The 19,089-nt window shown below is 40.9% G+C and overlaps 1 protein-coding gene across 5 annotated transcripts in view; it reads right to left on the bottom strand.

Annotated features, from left to right (window-relative positions):
- The window catches only part of znf827 (zinc finger protein 827), a 198,923-nt gene that overhangs the window by 136,909 nt on the left and 42,925 nt on the right, over positions 1 to 19,089 (bottom strand). For all 5 annotated transcript variants that reach the window (XM_078212202.1, XM_078212193.1, XM_078212220.1 and 2 more), the window contains exons 5-6: positions 14,363 to 14,566; positions 8,583 to 8,816 (exon numbers count right to left, since the gene is read on the bottom strand). In XM_078212202.1, the coding sequence (XP_078068328.1) occupies positions 8,583 to 8,816; positions 14,363 to 14,566 (438 nt within the window). The remainder of the gene's footprint in view (positions 1 to 8,582; positions 8,817 to 14,362; positions 14,567 to 19,089) is intronic.

The following is a 19,089-nucleotide window of genomic DNA, read 5'->3' as shown; positions in this document are numbered from 1 at the left end:
TCTAATACTATCTCTAATTTCCCTTGTAAGCCATGGTTTGGCCATCTTTCTAGTTTTACTTTTACGGCAGACAAGAATAAACAATTGTTACAGTTTACCCATGTACTCCTTGAATGTTTGCCATTGCCTATCCAGTCACCCCATTAAGTAATGTTTCCCAATCTATCATAGCCAACTCACGCCTCAGATCATCGTAGTTTTCTTTATTAGGATTCAGGATCCTAGTCTCAGAATCAATTACGTCACTCTCCATCTTGATGAAAATTTCTATCATGTTATGGTCGCTCATTCCCAAGGGCTCTTGTATAGTTAGATTCCCAATTATTCCTTCTTCATTGCACATTACCCAGTAGAGAACTGTTTGCTCTCTAGTTGGTTCCTCAACGTGTTGGTCTAGAAATCCCGTATACACCCCAAGAATTCCTCCAGTATGGTATTGTAACTAATTTGATTCGCCGATCTATATGCATATCACCCATAATTACGGATGTTCCTTTCATAGAATTCTACAGTGCAGGAGGCCATTTGGCCCATCGGGTCTGCACTGACCACAATCCCACCCAGGCCCTATCCCCATAACCCTATGCATTTACCCTAGCTAGTCCCCCTGACACTAAAGAGCAATTTAGCATGGCCAATCCACCTAACCTACACATCTTTGGACTATGGAAGGAAACCGGAGGAAACCCACGCAGACATGTGGAGAACATGCAAACTCCCCACAGACAGTGACCCAAGCCAGGAATTGAACCCAGGTCCGTGGCGCCATGAGGCAGCAGTGCTAACCACTGTGCCGCCCCAAAGGGTTAGTTACAAGTACTTTATTGCATGCATCTCCAATTTCCTGTTTAGTGTCATTCTCAACACCACTACATATGGGATACTTGCCTTTATTCACTGAGACATAGAATATAAGAGCAGAGAGGTTACGATGGAGGTATATAAAGTGCTTGATAGGCCACAGCTAGAGTACTGCATGCAGTTCTCTACTGTACACTATAGGAAGGATGCAATCACACTAGAAAGGGTGCAGAGGAGATTCACCAGGGTTCTGCCTGGGCTGGAGTTGTTTTCCTTAAGAGTAGAGAAGGCTGGAGGGGGTGGAGGATTTACTGAGGTGCACAAAATTGAGGGATATAGAAAGGAAGAGTGGTAGAGGCAGGAAAACCTTCAACACTGAAGAAGTATGTAGATGAGCATTTAGAATGCCGTAGCATACAATGCTACAGACCAGGTTCTGGTTGGTCGGCACAGACATGATGGGCTGAACGGCCCCTTTCTGTGTTGTAAAACTTTGACGCTTTACTATGAATTATCATTGAGTGGCTAAACCTAGTTGCCAAAATCTATGAAATGCAAATTGAGATTTTTTTTTTTCTTTATCCTACACTTTTACATCCATAGCCATGATTTCATTGAAATCCCTCGCTAAGGGTAGACTTACTATCGGCCGTGATGGTTTCCTTCTGTACTTCTCACATATATGACCTCCAACGCTCATCTCTTCAATAGGTTTAGTGCACACTTCATCCCTTATTTTGCATCCTTTATGGACATTTTATCCTTTAAGAGGGATGGGCAAACTATCAATGCAACTTTAACACAGTTAGCTTTTAAATTCCTACATCTGGATATTAATAGCACGAGAAAAGTTAGGTTTCATTAAAAGGAATACAAAAGCATCCAGATTGTGTAAACAATAAATATGATGTGGCGATGCCAGCATTGAACTGGGGTAAACACAGTAAGAAGTCTCACAACACCAGGTTAAAGTCCAACAGGTTTATTTGGTAGCAAAAGCCACTAGCTTTCGGAGCGCTACTCCATCAGGTGAGCGAGTGAAATCCCACTCACCTGATTAAGGAGCAGCGCTCCGAAAGCTCGTGGCTTTTGCTACCAAATATACTGTTGGACTTTAACCTGGTGTTGTTAAACAGTAAATACACAGGCTTTCCAAATACAGTGGCCTTATTATTTTCCACGTCTAGCTTCATTTGCACTTTTTCCATCGATGGCCTACTCAATATGGACACTACATCCATGCTGATAAAATGATGGACTCTGGCTATCTTACAGGGAATCACTACTCTTTTTAAAAATTTCAGTGTTAGCATCCCCAAATCTGAAACTGGTGGAACTCTCAAATTCCTTAAGTTTTTTCCAATCCTTACGACTTCAGCAATCTAGATAATGTTCCAGTTATTCCACACACTGTTGACGTGCATCCACTGTCAAACAAAGTACAACTGAAGGACTCTGCAAACAATACACTTATCACCTGGCTGAAACTACTTGCAATTAACCCTCCTCTTTCATCGATATCTCCATCTTCTTCATCAGAGTTTTCCGTCTCATATTTAATTTTGAACATATATTGTTTAGGACAATTCATTGTGCAAGGATATTTTAAATTGCAACTAAACATCAATAGATCACACCCTGGGTATTTCTGGGGTTCATTCTTTTGTTAAGTCTCCAATTCTATTGCCTGTCACAATTGTTAAAATGTTTGTTTTTATTATTTTTAGTTACAATTCTCCTTCCATACTGATGCTTGCGTCCTGAATATAGATGGTCTCGCCACACAGTTAACATTGTATCCTCCATTTTCTGAGTTATCGCCAAGTGGCCCATTTGTGCCATGAACACTGCTGGAAAGAAATGTTTTCTGTGGAATTTTTTTTAAGAACTCTGACATCTGTTCTAGCATTGCATATTTTTCCACAAATTTTGAAAAATCTGTCCATACTGCATACTTAAATGCTGGCACTGATTGCAAAACCTCTGTCTTGAAATTCCCCAATCTTGCATAGCCTACTGAATTCCATTATGTAACCTTCTATGGAAGCATCCTCCAACTTTCTAGATTTGTCATAATCTGACCACATTTCATAAACACTTGATCAGTCATCCTTTTGATAAATTTTATCCATAAAATGTAATGTCACAACTTTCATCTGTGTCCAAATGCCACGACTCTAACTCCAAAAATACATTGCATCTTATTATTTTTTCATGCGATAGCGAAAAAGCCAAGGCTATTCCATTTTTTTCTTCAGTAAAGATGTAACCAGTGTCCACCTGGATACTTCACTCTCCCACTGATCATAAGGTTGAGGCTCAGAAAACAGGTAAAAAATCCTGATATTCTACATTTTGAATCAGCCATTTTCCAAAAAGACTCCAAATCACTTGCTTAAAATTAACTCCAAATACAGTCTTTAGTCTGAAGAAAGCTTAGTTTCTAATCTTTTACTTACAAACAGCAATCATTCTCTGCTACCACTGCAAAACCACTAGTTAGTTGGTAAAAAAGAAAATAAATTCTTTACTTCTTCCATACAGATCTTACATAAACGCTCTCCCCAGATTTTCAGTGGTTTCCCCTTTATATGCATCCAGTGATGCACTTAATCGATTAATCTCTAATTACTAACTTAATTACTTGTTAACTATTTCTTATCCTAACACTTGCTTTCACACAGTACAGTGGTTCCCTAATTAGGATTGCAGAAACAGCAAATAGGATTTTGAGCTCAAGGCAAAATACTGCGGATGCTGGAATCTGAAACAAAAACAGAAAATACTGAAAACCTCAACAGGTTTGACAGCATCGGGCACAGTGGCTAGCACTGCTGCCTCACAGCACTAGGGACCCAGGTTCGGTTCCCGGCTTGGGTCACTGTCTGTGCATAGACTGCATGCTCTCCCCGTGTTGGCATGGGTTTCCTCCGGATGCTCCAGTTTCCTCCCACAGTTCGAAAGACTTGCTGGTCAAGTGCATTGGCCATGCTAAATTCTCCCCCAGTGTACCCGAACAGGCGCCGGAGTGTGGTGACTAGGGGATTTTCACAGTAACTTCAGTGCAGTGTTAATGTAAGCCTACTTGTGACTAATCAATAAACTTTAATTTTAGTATCTGTGGAGAGAGAATAGAGCCAACGTGACTTCCCCTCCTCCAGAATTGCACCCTGTACAGAGGCCTGGTGGCTACTGGATCAGCAGTTGCTCTGCTCATGTCTCTATCGCTGGATTTCTTTGCTTTTTCTTAAAATGTCTGCATGGCCGCAACTGTACATCAGCCTGGGCTGTCAGAGTTGCAGCATCTTACTGCAGGCTGCTACCAGCTGGCTGAGGAGAGAGGGAACACGAGAACCATCAGCTAATGGGAACAGCTTTCAGCTACCTTTTCAAAATCTGCCATAATCATGCACACCTCTAACAGATCTCTGCTTAATATTCTTTCCTCCAACCCCAATTTCTCCAAGCTAACTTTGTCACTAAAATCCCTCTGCTCACATGGTTGAATGCTTTAGTGAGATCAAAGCAATATATCATGGTCTCCTTTGTTCACAATAATTCTCCTACAGCTGCTTTACTAACATGATTGTCAATTGTAGATCTTCCAATTCTGAAACCATACTGGGATTTGGGGTACATATACTAAACCAGGATCTACAGTCTGATAAAGGCAATAAGTGTGAATACTTTTCCCATGATCCTCAGCAGGGATCTTATCGTTGTTGCAATGGCTTTTTCTTGTTCTCATATCTAAGACAAAGGTGTGCCAAGTTCTCATCAAAGAGTTGCTCTATGCCAAAACCTTCAGCGACAAATGGACAGACACTCCTATGGCCTTAAAGTATGGTTTGAGCATCAGGAACAGAAATGTCATGGTCCAGGACACTGCTATAATGCCATCTATCAGCACTGACAATGTGATGCTGGAGATGATGATAGCTTCACATATCTAGGCTCCATAATCCTCAGCAACCTGTTACTTGGTGCAGCAATCAACACAAGAGGTGCCCAGAGAAAAACAGAGCCAATGAATCATGCACCTTCTCAACCCACTGTCTTGCTCTGCAGCAAACGCAACAGAGACGCAGCATTTGGAATACTGCGTCCAGTTCTGGTCGCCACACTACCAGAAGGACGTGGAGGCTTTGGAGAGAGTACAGAGGAGGTTTACCAGGATGTTGCCTGGTATGGAGGGGCTTAGTTATGAGGAGAGATTGGGTAAACTGGGGTTGTTCTCCCTGGAAAGACGGAGGATGAGGGGAGACTTAATAGAGGTGTATAAAATTATGAAAGGCATAGATAGGGTGAACGGTGGGAAGCTTTTCCCCAGGTTGGTGGTGACGTTCACGAGGGGTCATAGGTTCAAGATGAAGGGGGGGGAAGTTTAACACAGATATCAGAAGGACATATTTTACACAGAGGGTGGTGGGGTCCTGGAATGCGCTGCCAGGCAAGGTGGTGGAGGCGGACACACTGGGAACGTTTAAGACTTATCTAGACAGCCATATGAACGGAGTGGGAATGGAGGGATACAAAAGAATGGTCTATTTTGGACCAGGGAGCGGCACGGGCTTGGAGGGCCGAAGGGCCTGTTCCTGTGCTGTATTGTTCTTTGTTCTTTGAGACTGCCATGCTAGAGTGGAGCCTCTGAACTACACCAGGCAATGCTGAACACAGTTGCCCACCACAGCTCCAACCATTGTCTTTTGAGACAGAAGACTGCTGTAGACTTGAACAACAATCCTTTGATCCATTTCTTTTTAAAATTCCCATAATTGCAGTGTAAGGAAAATAAATCAAACATGGACAGGGTGGTGAAGAAGACATTTGACATGCTTGGTTTCATTGGTCAGAACATTAAATACAGGAGTTGGGATGTCTTGTTGAATTTGTACAAGAAATTAACACGGCCACACTTGGAATACTGTGTACAGTTCTGGTCACTATTATAGAAAGGATATTATTAAACTAGAAAGAGTACAGAACAGATTTACTAGAATGCTACCTAGTACTTGATGGTTTGAATTATAAGGAGAGGCTAGATAGACTGGGACTTTTTTTCCCTGGATCATAGGAAGCTTAGGGCTGATATTATAGAGGTCTATAAAATAATGAGGGGCATAGATAAGGTAGAGAGTCAACATCTTCTCCCAAAAGTAGGGGAGTCTAAAACCAGAGGGCAGGGGTTTAAGGTGAGAGGGGAGAGGTACAAAAGGGTCCAGAGGGGTATTTCTTTCACTCAGAGGGTGGTGAATGTCTGGAACTAGTTGCCAGAGACAGTAGTAGAGGCGGGTACAATTTTATTTTTTAAGAAGCATTTAGACAGTTACATGGGTAAGATGGGTATATAGGGATATGGGCCAAATGCGGGCAATTGGGACTAGCTAAGTGGTAAAAACTGGGCGGAATGGACAAGCTGGATCGAAGGGCCTGTTTCCATGCTGTAAACCTCTAACTCTATGACTCTATCTGTGCATCACACTTATTCAGGGGCAGTGGCCCCTCCCTCAAGCAGAGACAGAAAAGTTTGTGCTGATGCTACAGGAGTATTGATTTTCCACGCTTAATGAGTTATGGTGGGATAATATCAGCACCTGAAGCTGTCAGTAGTTTTGCTAAACTCCTTCATTGTGGGTTATGCCAAAACCAGTGCTTTCTATAGTGTCAACAGCTTCCTCAGTTGCCTTGTTCTTCCTTGAGTACAACTCAAGGTAGAGTTTTACCCATCTCTCCAACTGTTTACTGCAGTAGTTAATGATGTCCATGCCCCGAGCATCCCTGTGTTGAAGGATATCTGGATGCTCTGGCAAAGTTGTAAACAGTAATCATTGCCGCACCACCCACCAGTCTGTTTATTTGAATGGCTTTTAATGCATTCAGAATCTTCTCACTTGTACCTCTGCAGTAATTAATGAGAGCGAACTGCTTGGCATCAAAGGTTCCATCACAGTGATTTAGCTCGTACTAAGTTGGCAGGTAGCTGATTTGATATGAGAACAACATTTCTGTTTTGAATGAAAAAAAACTTTTGAGGATTAAATCCTTAGCTTGTTGCACACTTCATTCAGTCTTCCTGGATCCAAGTACTGTTCGACAGTACAGTAAATCCATGTAATAATGCAATGAGACTTAATACATGCATGCTGGTTCTAAATGTTACAAGTTTGCAAGTGTACAGTATATCAAGTTCCATTCTGATGCCAGTTCCAACAGAAACTGGGTGCACTGTTGAATTGTAAATACAGGAGAATGGTACACTTAGGTTGCTTTCTAGAGGCCCAATAAAAAGAAGTCTTAATTAGGAGGGGCATATAGAAAAACATAAGTCCTGGACTAAGAATTAACATGAATTGGTGTTAATTGCAGAAGTGAAGCAGTACCCGATTCCATAGCTACAAGATTTGTTTGCCAAACCTACAGGTCAAACATAGTTCACTAAAGATAGCCTAATCCACAAATAACAGCTCAAATAACTTAATGCACATCCATCGATGAGCTATTACAACAGATTCCCCATTGGAATATTCTGCCCTGTCATATTTGTAATAATGATGTTTCCCGTTCTACAAGAACGGAGGTAATTTATTGCCTTGACAGCATTCCAGGAACATAAGTTACTGAACAGCAGTGAGAGAAGGTGGTGCAGAACTTACAAAACATGGCCTGAGGTTATACAAAAGATAAATGGATTTTATTTGCAGAACGAACTTACACAAGGGACTGAGGTCAGTTACAGGTCAGATAGCAATCTGATGCAGCACCACGATAATATAAAACTACTCAGCATCCTATCCACCTTAATCATACTACGCACATTTAGCAGACACTAAGTTTTACAGTCAACAACTCAATTTCCAGGACTTTGTAACTGTTAACTCCTCGACTTTGACCCATTTTCACTCTCACTTACTTAATACACTCCCAACATGCACCTTCCCACAAGACGAGTGCCAGCAAATCTCACAAACACAAGCAAAAGCAGCCACAAAAATGAAACAAAATGCTGGGTAAATTAAAGTTTCATCCCATGGTCTTCCTGGGACAGATGGAAATAGAAATAAGTTCAAGGACACATTCTGTCAATGTTCCTGCCTCTCCCCCTCTCTTTCCCCACAGTTTCAGAAAGACAAAGTTGACCTTTCCCCTTTTCTCTCCTAAAGATGCCAAAACCTGTTTGGGTGTGGTTCAAGTTTGTTTCAACCTGTAACCTGCCTGAAAGAACTCAGGGACAGGGAGGAAACGTTGTGGTGTATAGTCAGTACACAAAATCATTCACATGATACAACAACCAGCAATAAGTGAAAAAAAATCATATTACCTATCAGAGAAGGTATTGTACAACAAGCCACAATTCTTAGGGGAGCCTGAATAAATAATCGTGTCTATAGAGTTGCATGAGTAAGGATCAGGTGTTAAAATTTATGTAATTTAAAAGGTGGATGCTATTAGATATGAATAACACGTGAAAACCTTCAGACCAGCTAAGCATTTAAGCAGTTTTATTGACATGAATCAGTGAAAAACCTCAGAAGTGGGCTCTTGGGTTTCAATCGGTACTGTGTTTAGTGACTGCTGCAATTGTTTTCCTAACAAATTTTCTTTTTCGGACATAACTGCATACAGAAATTGTTGTATTATTGCTGCAATGCAATATCAAACTGAAGAGAGCTCAAAAAGCATGTTTCTTATAAATTAAGGCTGCAAGTTAGAAATTACTGTTTGTGAATACATTATTACTTTGATACAGAATATACATATTTGCGAAACAGCAGCACAAATACCTGAGAGTTGATAAAGAAGCTCTGATGCCATTTTCACGGATATGTCTTGAGTGAAAAGTTTAATTTCTGTGAGAGGTATAATTTCAGGGGAATTCTGTGAACTTTCATTTTTTACTGCCTTGCAGTTAAACACACGACCAGGAAATGGTGAGCTCGTAGGTTCAGGTATTTTCAGATCCATTGGTTCCTCTTTAATTGTAACTACCTGTGTTCCTAATTGCTTTTTGTTTTCAGCTGTGGTTAGATGGAGAAAGAAAGACATAGTTGTAAGTATACAGAGAATCTTGTCCAAGCAACATCACTCTCAGCAACACTTCACTTTCAACAGGCTTGAAGAACATTGTCAAATCACAGAATACTGGAAGCCATTCAGTCCATTGTGCCAATGCCAGCTCTTTGGAAGAGTTATCTAATTAGTCACATTCTCCAGCTCTTTGCCCATGTCTCTACAAATTTTTCCTTTTCAAGGACATATCCAATTTTGTTATGAAACTATTAATCTGTTTCCATCCTTCAGGCAGAGCATCTCAACAACTCACTACTTTTTCCACTTATTTTAATTCTGACTCCTCTGTTTATTTACTGCCAGTGGAAAGTTTCTCCTTATTTATCAAAATTCCTTGGAGATCCACCTCTACCTAAACTTACCTTCTCTGAACTATGGAAAAAATCCCAGTTTCTCTAGTCTCTTCCCATAACAGAATCCCTCACTGTATTCTATTAACACATTTTTGAGACCAATATAATCCACTATTTCATACACCACTCAATGTGGAACATGCAATTAAATTTAGAATCCATATCAGAATACAGTACTTAATAATAAATGGCAGTTAACCCAATATTCCAAAAGAGATATGTGCCCATGTTGAATACCACTTGGAAGAAGCAGGGTTGGGGGACACACAATGTACTTTGAGTGGAGGACTTCAATGTCTATCATCAAATAGCACCAATACTGAGTTGGGCAAGTTCTGAAGACAGATGCAAGAGAATCAACAAGAGGGAAAAACCTACTTGACCTTATCCTTACTAATCTGCTGGTTGCAGATCCATTTATTCAGAACAAAATTTGCAGGAATGAGCAGTGCAAGGTGAAGCAGGCCTGGTTAGGGACAGTCAGCATGCAAAGATTTACTAAGATGCTACTGGGACTTGATGGTTTGAGTTATAAGGAGAGGCTGGATAGACTGGGACTTTTTTCCCTGGAGCACTGGAGGCTTAGGGATGATCTTATTGAGGTGTATAAAATAATGAGGGACATCGATCAGCTAGATAGTCAACATCTTTTCCCAAAGGCAAGGGAGTCTAAAACTAGAGGGCATAGATTTAAGGTGAGAAGGGAGAGATACAAAAGGGTCCAGAGAGGCAATTTTTTCACATAGAGGGTGGTGAGTGTCTGGAATGAGCTGCCAGAGGTGGTGGTAGAGGAAGGTACAATTTTGAGTTTTAAAAAGCATTTAGACAGTTACATGGGTAAGATAGGTAAAGAGGAATATGGACCAAATGCAGGCAACTGGGACTAGCTCAGTGGTAAAAACTGGGCAGCATGGACAAGTTGGGCTGAAAGGTCTGCTTCCATGCTGTAAACCTCTATGGCTTTACCTTTTGTGTTGGAAGCAACTACAAGATTAATCAAGGGAAACATTTCTTCTAATCGCTATTCCCAGCAGAATCATAAGTGAATATTCAAGATATACAACAATTGTGAAAACCTTTCCACTAAGCCTCTGCTGACTCCTGTTTATCAAACTACCTAAACTTCCATTACCTTCTCTGAACTATGGAAAAAAATCCCAGTTTCTCTCGTCTCTTCCCATAACACTGCATTCTATTAACACATTTTTGAGACCAATATAATCCACTATTTCATACACCACTCAATGTGGAACACTCAATTAAATATAGAATCTATATCAGAACTCTACTTAATAACAAATGGCAGTTAACCCAATATTCCAAAAGGCACGTACCAACAAAGTGAGCAAGTAATGAGGTTGAAGAATTAATACAATGATTAACATGAAGCGCAAAGGAATAAGGAAATTCACACTAAATATACTGAAATAATCTATTTTCTGCCATTTTTGTTCATGCCTTGAGCAACTGCAACTTGATTGCAAGGTCAACTTGTAATCAAATAAATGCACTTCTCTGTTACATAAAGACTAAGGTTCATGAAAGCACGCCTTGCCATCAGAATCTAAAAAAACCCTTTGCACATGTGCTATGAACACTTCTCAGGCCAAAGAAAAATGAGCATGCACCTTGCCTAGCCAACTAAAAAGAAACAGAAAAAATTATGTGCCACAATACATTTAACTGTATGCTGTTCACTCTTAGGTTTATGACCTAACATTCTTATAGTTAAGCGAATGAGAAAAGTTGAAACTTTGAAAATGCAAGTAAAGTTGAGTTTTATTAGAGCATGAAGTAATAAAATTTACATAGATGATTTGGAGTGGGGGACCAAGTGTAGTGTGTCAAAATTCGCAGATGACACTAAGATGGGTGGCAGAGCAAAGTGTGCAGAGGATGCTGAAAGTCTGCAAAGGGATATAGATAGTCTAAGTGAGCAGGCGAGGGTCTGGCAGATGGAGTACAATGTTGGTAAATGTGAGGTCATCCATTTTGGTAGGAATAACAGCAAAACAGACTATTGTTTAAATGGTAAAAAATTGCAGCATGCTGCTGTGCAGAGGGACCTGGTGTCCTTGTGCAGGAATCTCAAGGAGTTGGTTTGCAGGTGCAGCAGGTAATTAAGAAGGCAAATGGAATTTTGTCCTTCATTGCTCGAGGGATGGAGTTTAAAAATAGCGAGGTCATGTTGCAGCTGTATAAGGTGCTGGTGAGGCCACACCTGGAGTACTGTGTACAGTTTTGGTCTCCTTACTTGAGAAAGGATATACTGGCACTGGAGGGGGTGCAGAGGAGATTCACTAGATTGATTCCGGAGTTGAGAGGGTTGGCTTGTGAGGAGAGACTGAGTAGACTGGGGCTATACTCATTGGAATTCAGAAGAATGAGGGGAGATCTTATAGAAACAAACAAGATTATGAAGGGAATAGATAAGATAGAAGCAGGGAAGTTGTTTCCACTGGCGGGTAAAACTAGAACTAGGGAGCATAGCCTCAAAATAAGGGGAAGCAGATTTAGGACTGAGTTGAGGAGGAACTTCTTCACACAAAGGGTTGTGAACCTGTGGAATTCCCTGCCCAGTGAAGCAGTAGAGGCTACCTCATTGACTGTTTTTAAGGCAAGGATAGATAAATTTTTGAACAGTAAAGGAATTAAGGGTTATGGTGAGCGGGTGGATAAGTGGAGCTGAGTCCACAAAAAGATCAGCCATGACCTTCTTGAATGGCAGAGCAGGCTCAAGGGGCCAGATGGCCTACTCCTGCTCCTAGTTCTTATGTTCTTATGTGTGGTGCCACAGAATGAGTGAAATTTTAACTTATTTAAAATCCTTCCACTTGTATACAGTTAAAATAGGGCCAAATGACCACAACAAATATAATAGCATAGTGCAAAGGCAAAGTCGCCATAGACCCAGTTGACCACAGGTTGCTCTCCTGGAAAAAACTTGTGACAAAGTGTTCTAAGATTCTGAGTGGCAATGGCTATTCAAACATATTAGAGACCAGAGGGACGGCACGGTGGCACAGTGATTAGCACTGCTGCCTCTCAGTGCCAGGGACCTGGATTCAATTCTGACCTCGAGTCACTGTCTGTGTGGAGTTTGCACGTTTTCCCCGTGTTTGCGTGGGTTTCCTCCAGGTGCTCCGGCTTCCTCCCACAGTCCAAAGATGTACGGGTTAGGTTGACTGGCCATGCTAAATTGATCCTAGTGTCAAGGGGATTAGCAAGGTAAATATGTGGGGTTGTGGGAATAAGGTGGGATTGTGGTCGGTGCAGACTCGATGGGCTGAATGGCCTCCTTCTGCACTGTAGGGATTCTCTGAGGATTCTAGATCGGCATGGTGGCACAGTGGTTAGCTCTGCTGCCTCACAGCTCCAGGAACCCGGGTTCAATCCTGGCCTCAGGTCACTATCTGTGTGGAGTTTCCAGATTCTCCCTGCGTCAGCGTGGGTTTTCTGCTGGCCAAGTCAGGAATTGAAATCACTGAGGTCATGGCCACTGGTGAGACTTTAGTGCTGGATAATGAGAAAATCTCCAAACTTCATCCTCCTTTTTTCATTGCTCTTATTCCATATCTCTCAATCTTCTGAATCACCATAAGGCCATAAGACGTAGGAGCAGAAGTAGGCCATTTGGCCCATCAAGCCTCTCCACCATTCAATGAGATTATGGCTAATCTGATATTATCCTCAACTCAACTTTTCTGTCTTATCCCCACAACGGCACGGTGGCACAGTGGTTAGCACTGCTGCCTCACAGCACCAGGGACCTGGGTTCAATTTCGGCTTGGGTCACTGTCTGTGCGAAGTTTGCATGTATCCCTGTGTCTGCGTTGGTTTCCTCAGGGTGCTCCAGCTTCCTCCCACAGTCAAAAGATGTGCAGGTTAGGTTGATTGTCCGTGCTAAATTGCCCCTTAGTGTCCCGAGATATATAGGTTAGGGGATTAGTGGGGTAAATACATGGGGGTATGGGAATAGGGCCTGGGTGAAAGTCAGTACAGTCTCAATGGGCCGAATGGCCTCCTTCTGCACTGTAGGGATTCTATGATTCAACAATGATAATGCTGTTGAACGCCAAGGAGAAATGACTCATTTTTTTCTAATTGGAGATGATCATTGCCTGACACTTGTGCAGTGCGAATGTTACTTGCCACTTATCAGCCCATGGTTGAACGTTGTCTAGGTTTTGCTGCATCTTGAGATGAGCTCCTTCAGTTTCTGAGGAGTTGCGAATGGGGTTGGACCTTGCCATCAGCGAACATTCTCACTTCTGACGTTATGATGGAGGGAAGGTCCTTAACGAAGCAGATGAAGATGGTTGGGCCTCGGACACTACCCTGATAAACTCCTGTAGTGATGCCCTGGAGCAGAGATGATTAACCTCCCAATAACCATAACCATCTTCCTTTGTGCTAGGTATGGTTCCAACCAGTGGAGAGTTACTAATTGCTACTTCTTAGCATCGACACAGGAAGCTCAAAAATGGTCATTCCTAACAGAATCTTTTGCCAAACTAAACCATATTTGATGAAAACTCCAATGCAATTTGTTGCTTCTTATCAATATGGTAAACTGTTTTGGAGGTGTCCATTTTATTAAACTTTTGAAAACCTAATCAAGTGGCAATGCAAATCTGCAGACAGAGCCTAATCGATGGACAGAGCATGGGAAGAAACAAAAAAAATGAACTATGATAACATGAGTGATATAGTAAAATAAAAACACCTTTTTCTAGATAAGTCTCCTGTTTCTTAGTAATTTTTCCTTTTTTCCCCCCCACTAGGCTGGACACCTTATAATTGAAAAATAATGCTTCAGACTATCAATGTCTTTTTTTGGTAACCATTCCCTTGAAGACACCAGTTGCTATCCAAGTATGACTATCCATTCCTTTTCCTCCTCACATCCTTTCGCCTGGAAAGATAGCAGTCATTCAACTTGTCAACATGGCTTAGGTGGGGAGAGAATCAAAGCTCAGAGTTGCAGCCACCCAGCTCTATGATACAAAAGGATAACCACAACCCTGATGTTCTACAACATGTCTAAACAAATCTGTTCAAAACCAAAAATAAACAAGTTATTCATCACTGTAAAAATTAACTGATACATTTAAAACCAACAGATGATTTGAGGGGAGTACCTGACAGTTTGAACAGCAGCTCTGATGCCACCTTACAAGACATATCCTGGCTGAACATTTCTGAAGCAGCAGTAACTTCAGTCATCTTCTTTGATTTCTCAGGAGGCTCCTGCATTGCTGCGGATTCATTACCAAACCGGTAATCAGATTTAGGCTCATCTTTAGCTTTAAACGTTGGAGTTAAAGCCCCCTTTTGGTTTCCAGCTGTTAATTTAAAAGAGCAAATCACATGAGTACAGCACTATAAGCTATAGTTCCCCTTTACAGGCACAGTGCATTAACTACTTAATGGGCTATTTTACATATAGTTAATCTAGTGTAAATGTTCTCCCCATTGTATAGGGTTTGATTTGGTATTTTTAATTCCAATTAAAAATACACAATTAAGGTGGCGATTCATCTTAGTGTACAGTTCCAAGAGCAGTAGAAGCCCTTTAATACTTCACCAAAGTGTTTTTTTCCATGTATAACAATGAAAGGATCATTACAGACTTGCCCACCAGGAATACATTTTGGGAGTGCACTTCCCATAATTTGCTTTCTATTAAACAAATGGATCGAAAGCCATGTGGAATGAAGAACTAAATTCCTTGCATGGGAGAATCTCTATGTCATTGAGCATGGAACACATTTCATAAAAAACAGCCTTGGAATGTTTAGCAGGAAACATCACCAGCTGAGTGATATTACCATCCTGTGCTTGGACCAACAGAGGCAATTACAATGCACTCACTAAAATGGTTAACTCAACACAAGACTATACTTCAAATTTGGGACCCCTCTGGTTTGCACAGCTTAGTATCCCAAGCATGCTTTAAAACATTGTGCCATTTGTGGAGGTAGAATTTCAGTGAATGATACATTACTGAGCCATTCACTCAATCATAATATTTACAGGACAACTAAGATTTTTTTTCATTTTGATGACATTTTACAGTTCTGAATTTTTAATAATTTTTATTTTACAAAAAAGTCAATCTCATTCTCTTATTCTGAAATATTTCTCCCATTAATTTTCAAAGTTAATCAAATGACTTGACATTTTGAACAAATGAAAAAGTGAACCTTCTTTCAGATAATTTTAAATTTAACTCAATGCAGGACAGAAGGAATACAAGTAAATTAATGACAAGTAATTTGAAACGAATAGTCAGAAAATATCAGGAAACTCAGAACAAACCAAATATTAAGGGCATCTAACAAGGGTGAGTGCTAAAATTGTGCATTCAGTCGCTAGAGAATTTGAGCATTTTCAGGCCTGATGGCTTTTTCTCCCATTTGCTATTTTTAATTCTCCCACATGTATAATTTTCCCTTCTTACGAGACAGTGACCAACTGAGATTGTCTTTGGGTGTAAATTTCTCCCCTGTTCCACCAACCTGGGCCTGGTGAGAAATGTGCAGCCTTCTAGAGCAGTAGTATCAGGGCAAGTGAAGCTACGTCCCAATTTTATGGCACTAATCTTACCTGGTTATGGCAGGGTGTCAGGGGTGTGGTTGGAAAGTGCAGGTTGGTTGGGGGAACGGGGAGGGTGTCATGGGGTCAGTACCATATTTACTCAGGTGTTAGAAGTGGTTTTAATCCTTCTAACTTTTCTTGGGTAACAATTCTGCCAAGAGAGTCAGAACCATCCAAAGTCTGCAATTTTAAAAACAAATTGGAGTATTGGATGGTTCCTAGTTTAGTGCAATTGCCCAATCAGAATTTTACACCTGCCAAGCAATTCCTATGTAATCCTCGCATGGGAACGACTTGACTGGTGGAGCGAGAATTTTCTGGGGTGCTTCCCAAGTATGACCCTCAAGGAACAGAAGTTCTGGGCCATTATCTACATCATAATCTATCCAAACTTTCACAAGATAGTGCCTTCCATGAGACATCGTCGCATTACAAAGCTAGCATCAATTGTCTCCTCTCTAACCAAACTCTCAGCCTAACAAAAATGAATCAAGTTTGCTGCTTGTGTAACATTCATGTTTATCCTTGTGCTTCAGGGCTTGCTGTTCCCAGGGATTTGCTGTATCATAAATATAAAAATATAACATTTATATAAGGCTAAAATTTGGAGATTCCCTATCATCTGCCAATTTACATTATTCATTTACCATCAGAAATACACTCTCCCCTTGCCTCATCCCCCAAACCTACATTACAAAAGGGCTCCACTACATTTGGATTCACTGCACCTCTCTAGTCCTCATTTTTCATAAATTCATCTGCTACAATTGACCTATCGTTATTCAAAATACATTATGAAAGTTCAAAACATCTAAAGTTGATATCAATTCTTTCCCCATTCCACATCAATTCTGTATCAGTGGCGCCATCTACAGGCGTAGCAAATTTTACTGTAAAATTGGAAAACAATGTAAATTAGAACCTGTAGTTGGCCCCACCACATATCCAACATTTCCATCTATCATTAATTATACTGCCAGACAAAATATATGTTGCCTTTTTGGACTATTTTGAGCACTCTTAACAATAGGAAATTATACTAAATACTCCAGAACATTTCACAACTACAAAAAGTTGGGAATCAAAGCACAGTACACTCTTACAGAAATAAGATTTAAGCTCCTATTAATAGATTCATTATAAACAACATTTTACAGGACAAAAAAAAAGCACCATTAAAACAGAACCACAAATCTGGGTTAATTTTAAATTCTTCCCTAAAGATCTTTTCAGCTTTTTGCGAAAGGTTTGTTAAAATTTCATAAACAGAAGCTGTACTGACAGAGTGAGGGAGTTAAAAGGAGATATTTGCCATTTGAAACAGCCATGACCTTATTGAATGGTGGAGCAGGCCCAAGCTCCTTATTCATATGTTTGTGCATATGTTCATAGTAAAACACACTGGGCCTTTTTTTGCAGTCCTATTACAGCAAGTACCTGCTCAATGTGGATTCACTTAACGTTGTTTTACTTTAACATTGTGACTAAAGTAGCGTCAATATATTTGTTTAACGTTACCAGTTTCAGTTGAATGTTGTTTGCCACAGAATTCCTTTCTGTGTTCTGTTTGTTCACATGCTTTTCCAATAGTGCTTCCACCCTTGCCATCAGTCCCTCTTCCTTCCACTCCCACCTTTGTTCTTACCTTAGTCCTCAGATCCATTCTTCAGTAGCTCCCAACTTCTGGCACTGCTTTGCTTCTGAACTCGCACAGAATTTATCTCCATCTAATGACAGTGGTTGGTTGGTGCAGGTAATCAGGACTTCAACTGCTTCCTGTATCAACCAACATCAGCCACTAGATGGAGCCTGGTCAATCCAAAAGTGACTGAGGTGAGTACTGTAATTTTTTTGAAAAGGATTTTTGTTCTACGTTGCATTCTTTAATGTTTAGTGATATTTTACTTTGCAAATGAAATACACCCGCTTTCTTAGGGCAAGAATCGTCCAAAGGAAACTAATTCTGGTTTTAACATTGATTCCTATTGTAACCGATGATTCACTTAAAGACAAGTCGCGATTTTCAAAACACAATTTTTAAGGACATTCTGTATAAAATGCTGAGATGTTCACTGTTGCAGAGGTCTACAAACACACCGCTACTTCTGGAGAGCCCATTATGCTTGAATCTGGAACCTGGGGTTTGCCTGAATGGGCTCTGCCCGCACCACTGGATTACACTTCGCTATTAAGCCTCCCTACTCACCTCTCCAATGAATTCATGCTTCAGCCAGAAGAGCAAGCTCCTGCTGCAGCCTATGAAAAAGGTAGGCAAATACTTTTTATATGCATTCAGTGCCTGCACACCTCCACTTCACCGGTGACCTTAAGACCTGGGCCATTCTATCTATAACACTTGAAATTTGGAAAAAAGAAATTGAATATTTCAACAGGAACAGGAGTAAGAAATCAGGAATTGGAAGGGAGGGAGCAGCTCAAGAAAAATTACAATCAGTATGGAAGTGGTGTTGAGGAAATTGCTAAAGCTGTGGGCTGACAATCCCTGGGTCCTGATGAACATCATCCTGGAGGCTTAACAGAAGCAGCCAGGGAGATGGTTGATGCATTGGTTTAATCTTCCAAAATTCCCATAGCAAATGCAATCCTTTATTCAAAAAGGCAGGGAGACAGAAAGCAGAAAACTATCGGCCAGTTAGTTTAATATCAGTCAGAGGGAAATGCTAGAAGCCATTATTAAAGACTTTACAGCAGGGCACTTTGAAAAAATTAAAGGTAAACAGGCTTGGTTTTATACAAGGGAAATCACATTTAACCAGATTGCCAGAGTTCTTTGAAGGAGTTACATATGCTATAAAGGGGGACCGGTGGATGTACTGTGATTTCTAGAAGGCATTTGATAAGGTGCCACATCAAAGGTTATGGTGGAAAATAAAGGTTCATGGTGTAGGAGGTAACATATTGGCATGGATAGAAGATTGGCTAGCTAACAGGAAACAAAGGTAGTAGGGCAAGGTGTAATGAGTGGTGCGCCACTGGGATCAGTGTTGGGACCTCAACTGTTTACAACTTATAAAACCACAGTGGTACAGTAGTTAGCATTGCTGCCTCACAGCGCCAAGGATCTGGGTTTTATTCCTGTCTTGGGTCGCTGTCTGTGCGGAGACTGCATGTTATCCGCCTGTCTGCATGGGTTTCCTCCCACAGTCGAAAAGACATGTTGGTGCATTGGCCATGCTAAATTCTCCCTCAGTGTGCCTGAACAGGCGCTGGAGTGTGGCGACTACGGGATTTTCACAGTAATTTCATT

This window comes from Mustelus asterias, chromosome 1 (assembly GCF_964213995.1).
Source record: "Mustelus asterias chromosome 1, sMusAst1.hap1.1, whole genome shotgun sequence".
Taxonomy (NCBI): Eukaryota; Metazoa; Chordata; class Chondrichthyes; order Carcharhiniformes; family Triakidae; genus Mustelus; species Mustelus asterias.
Note: the sequence above shows the minus strand (reverse complement) of the source record. Positions and strands in the feature narration are given on the sequence as shown.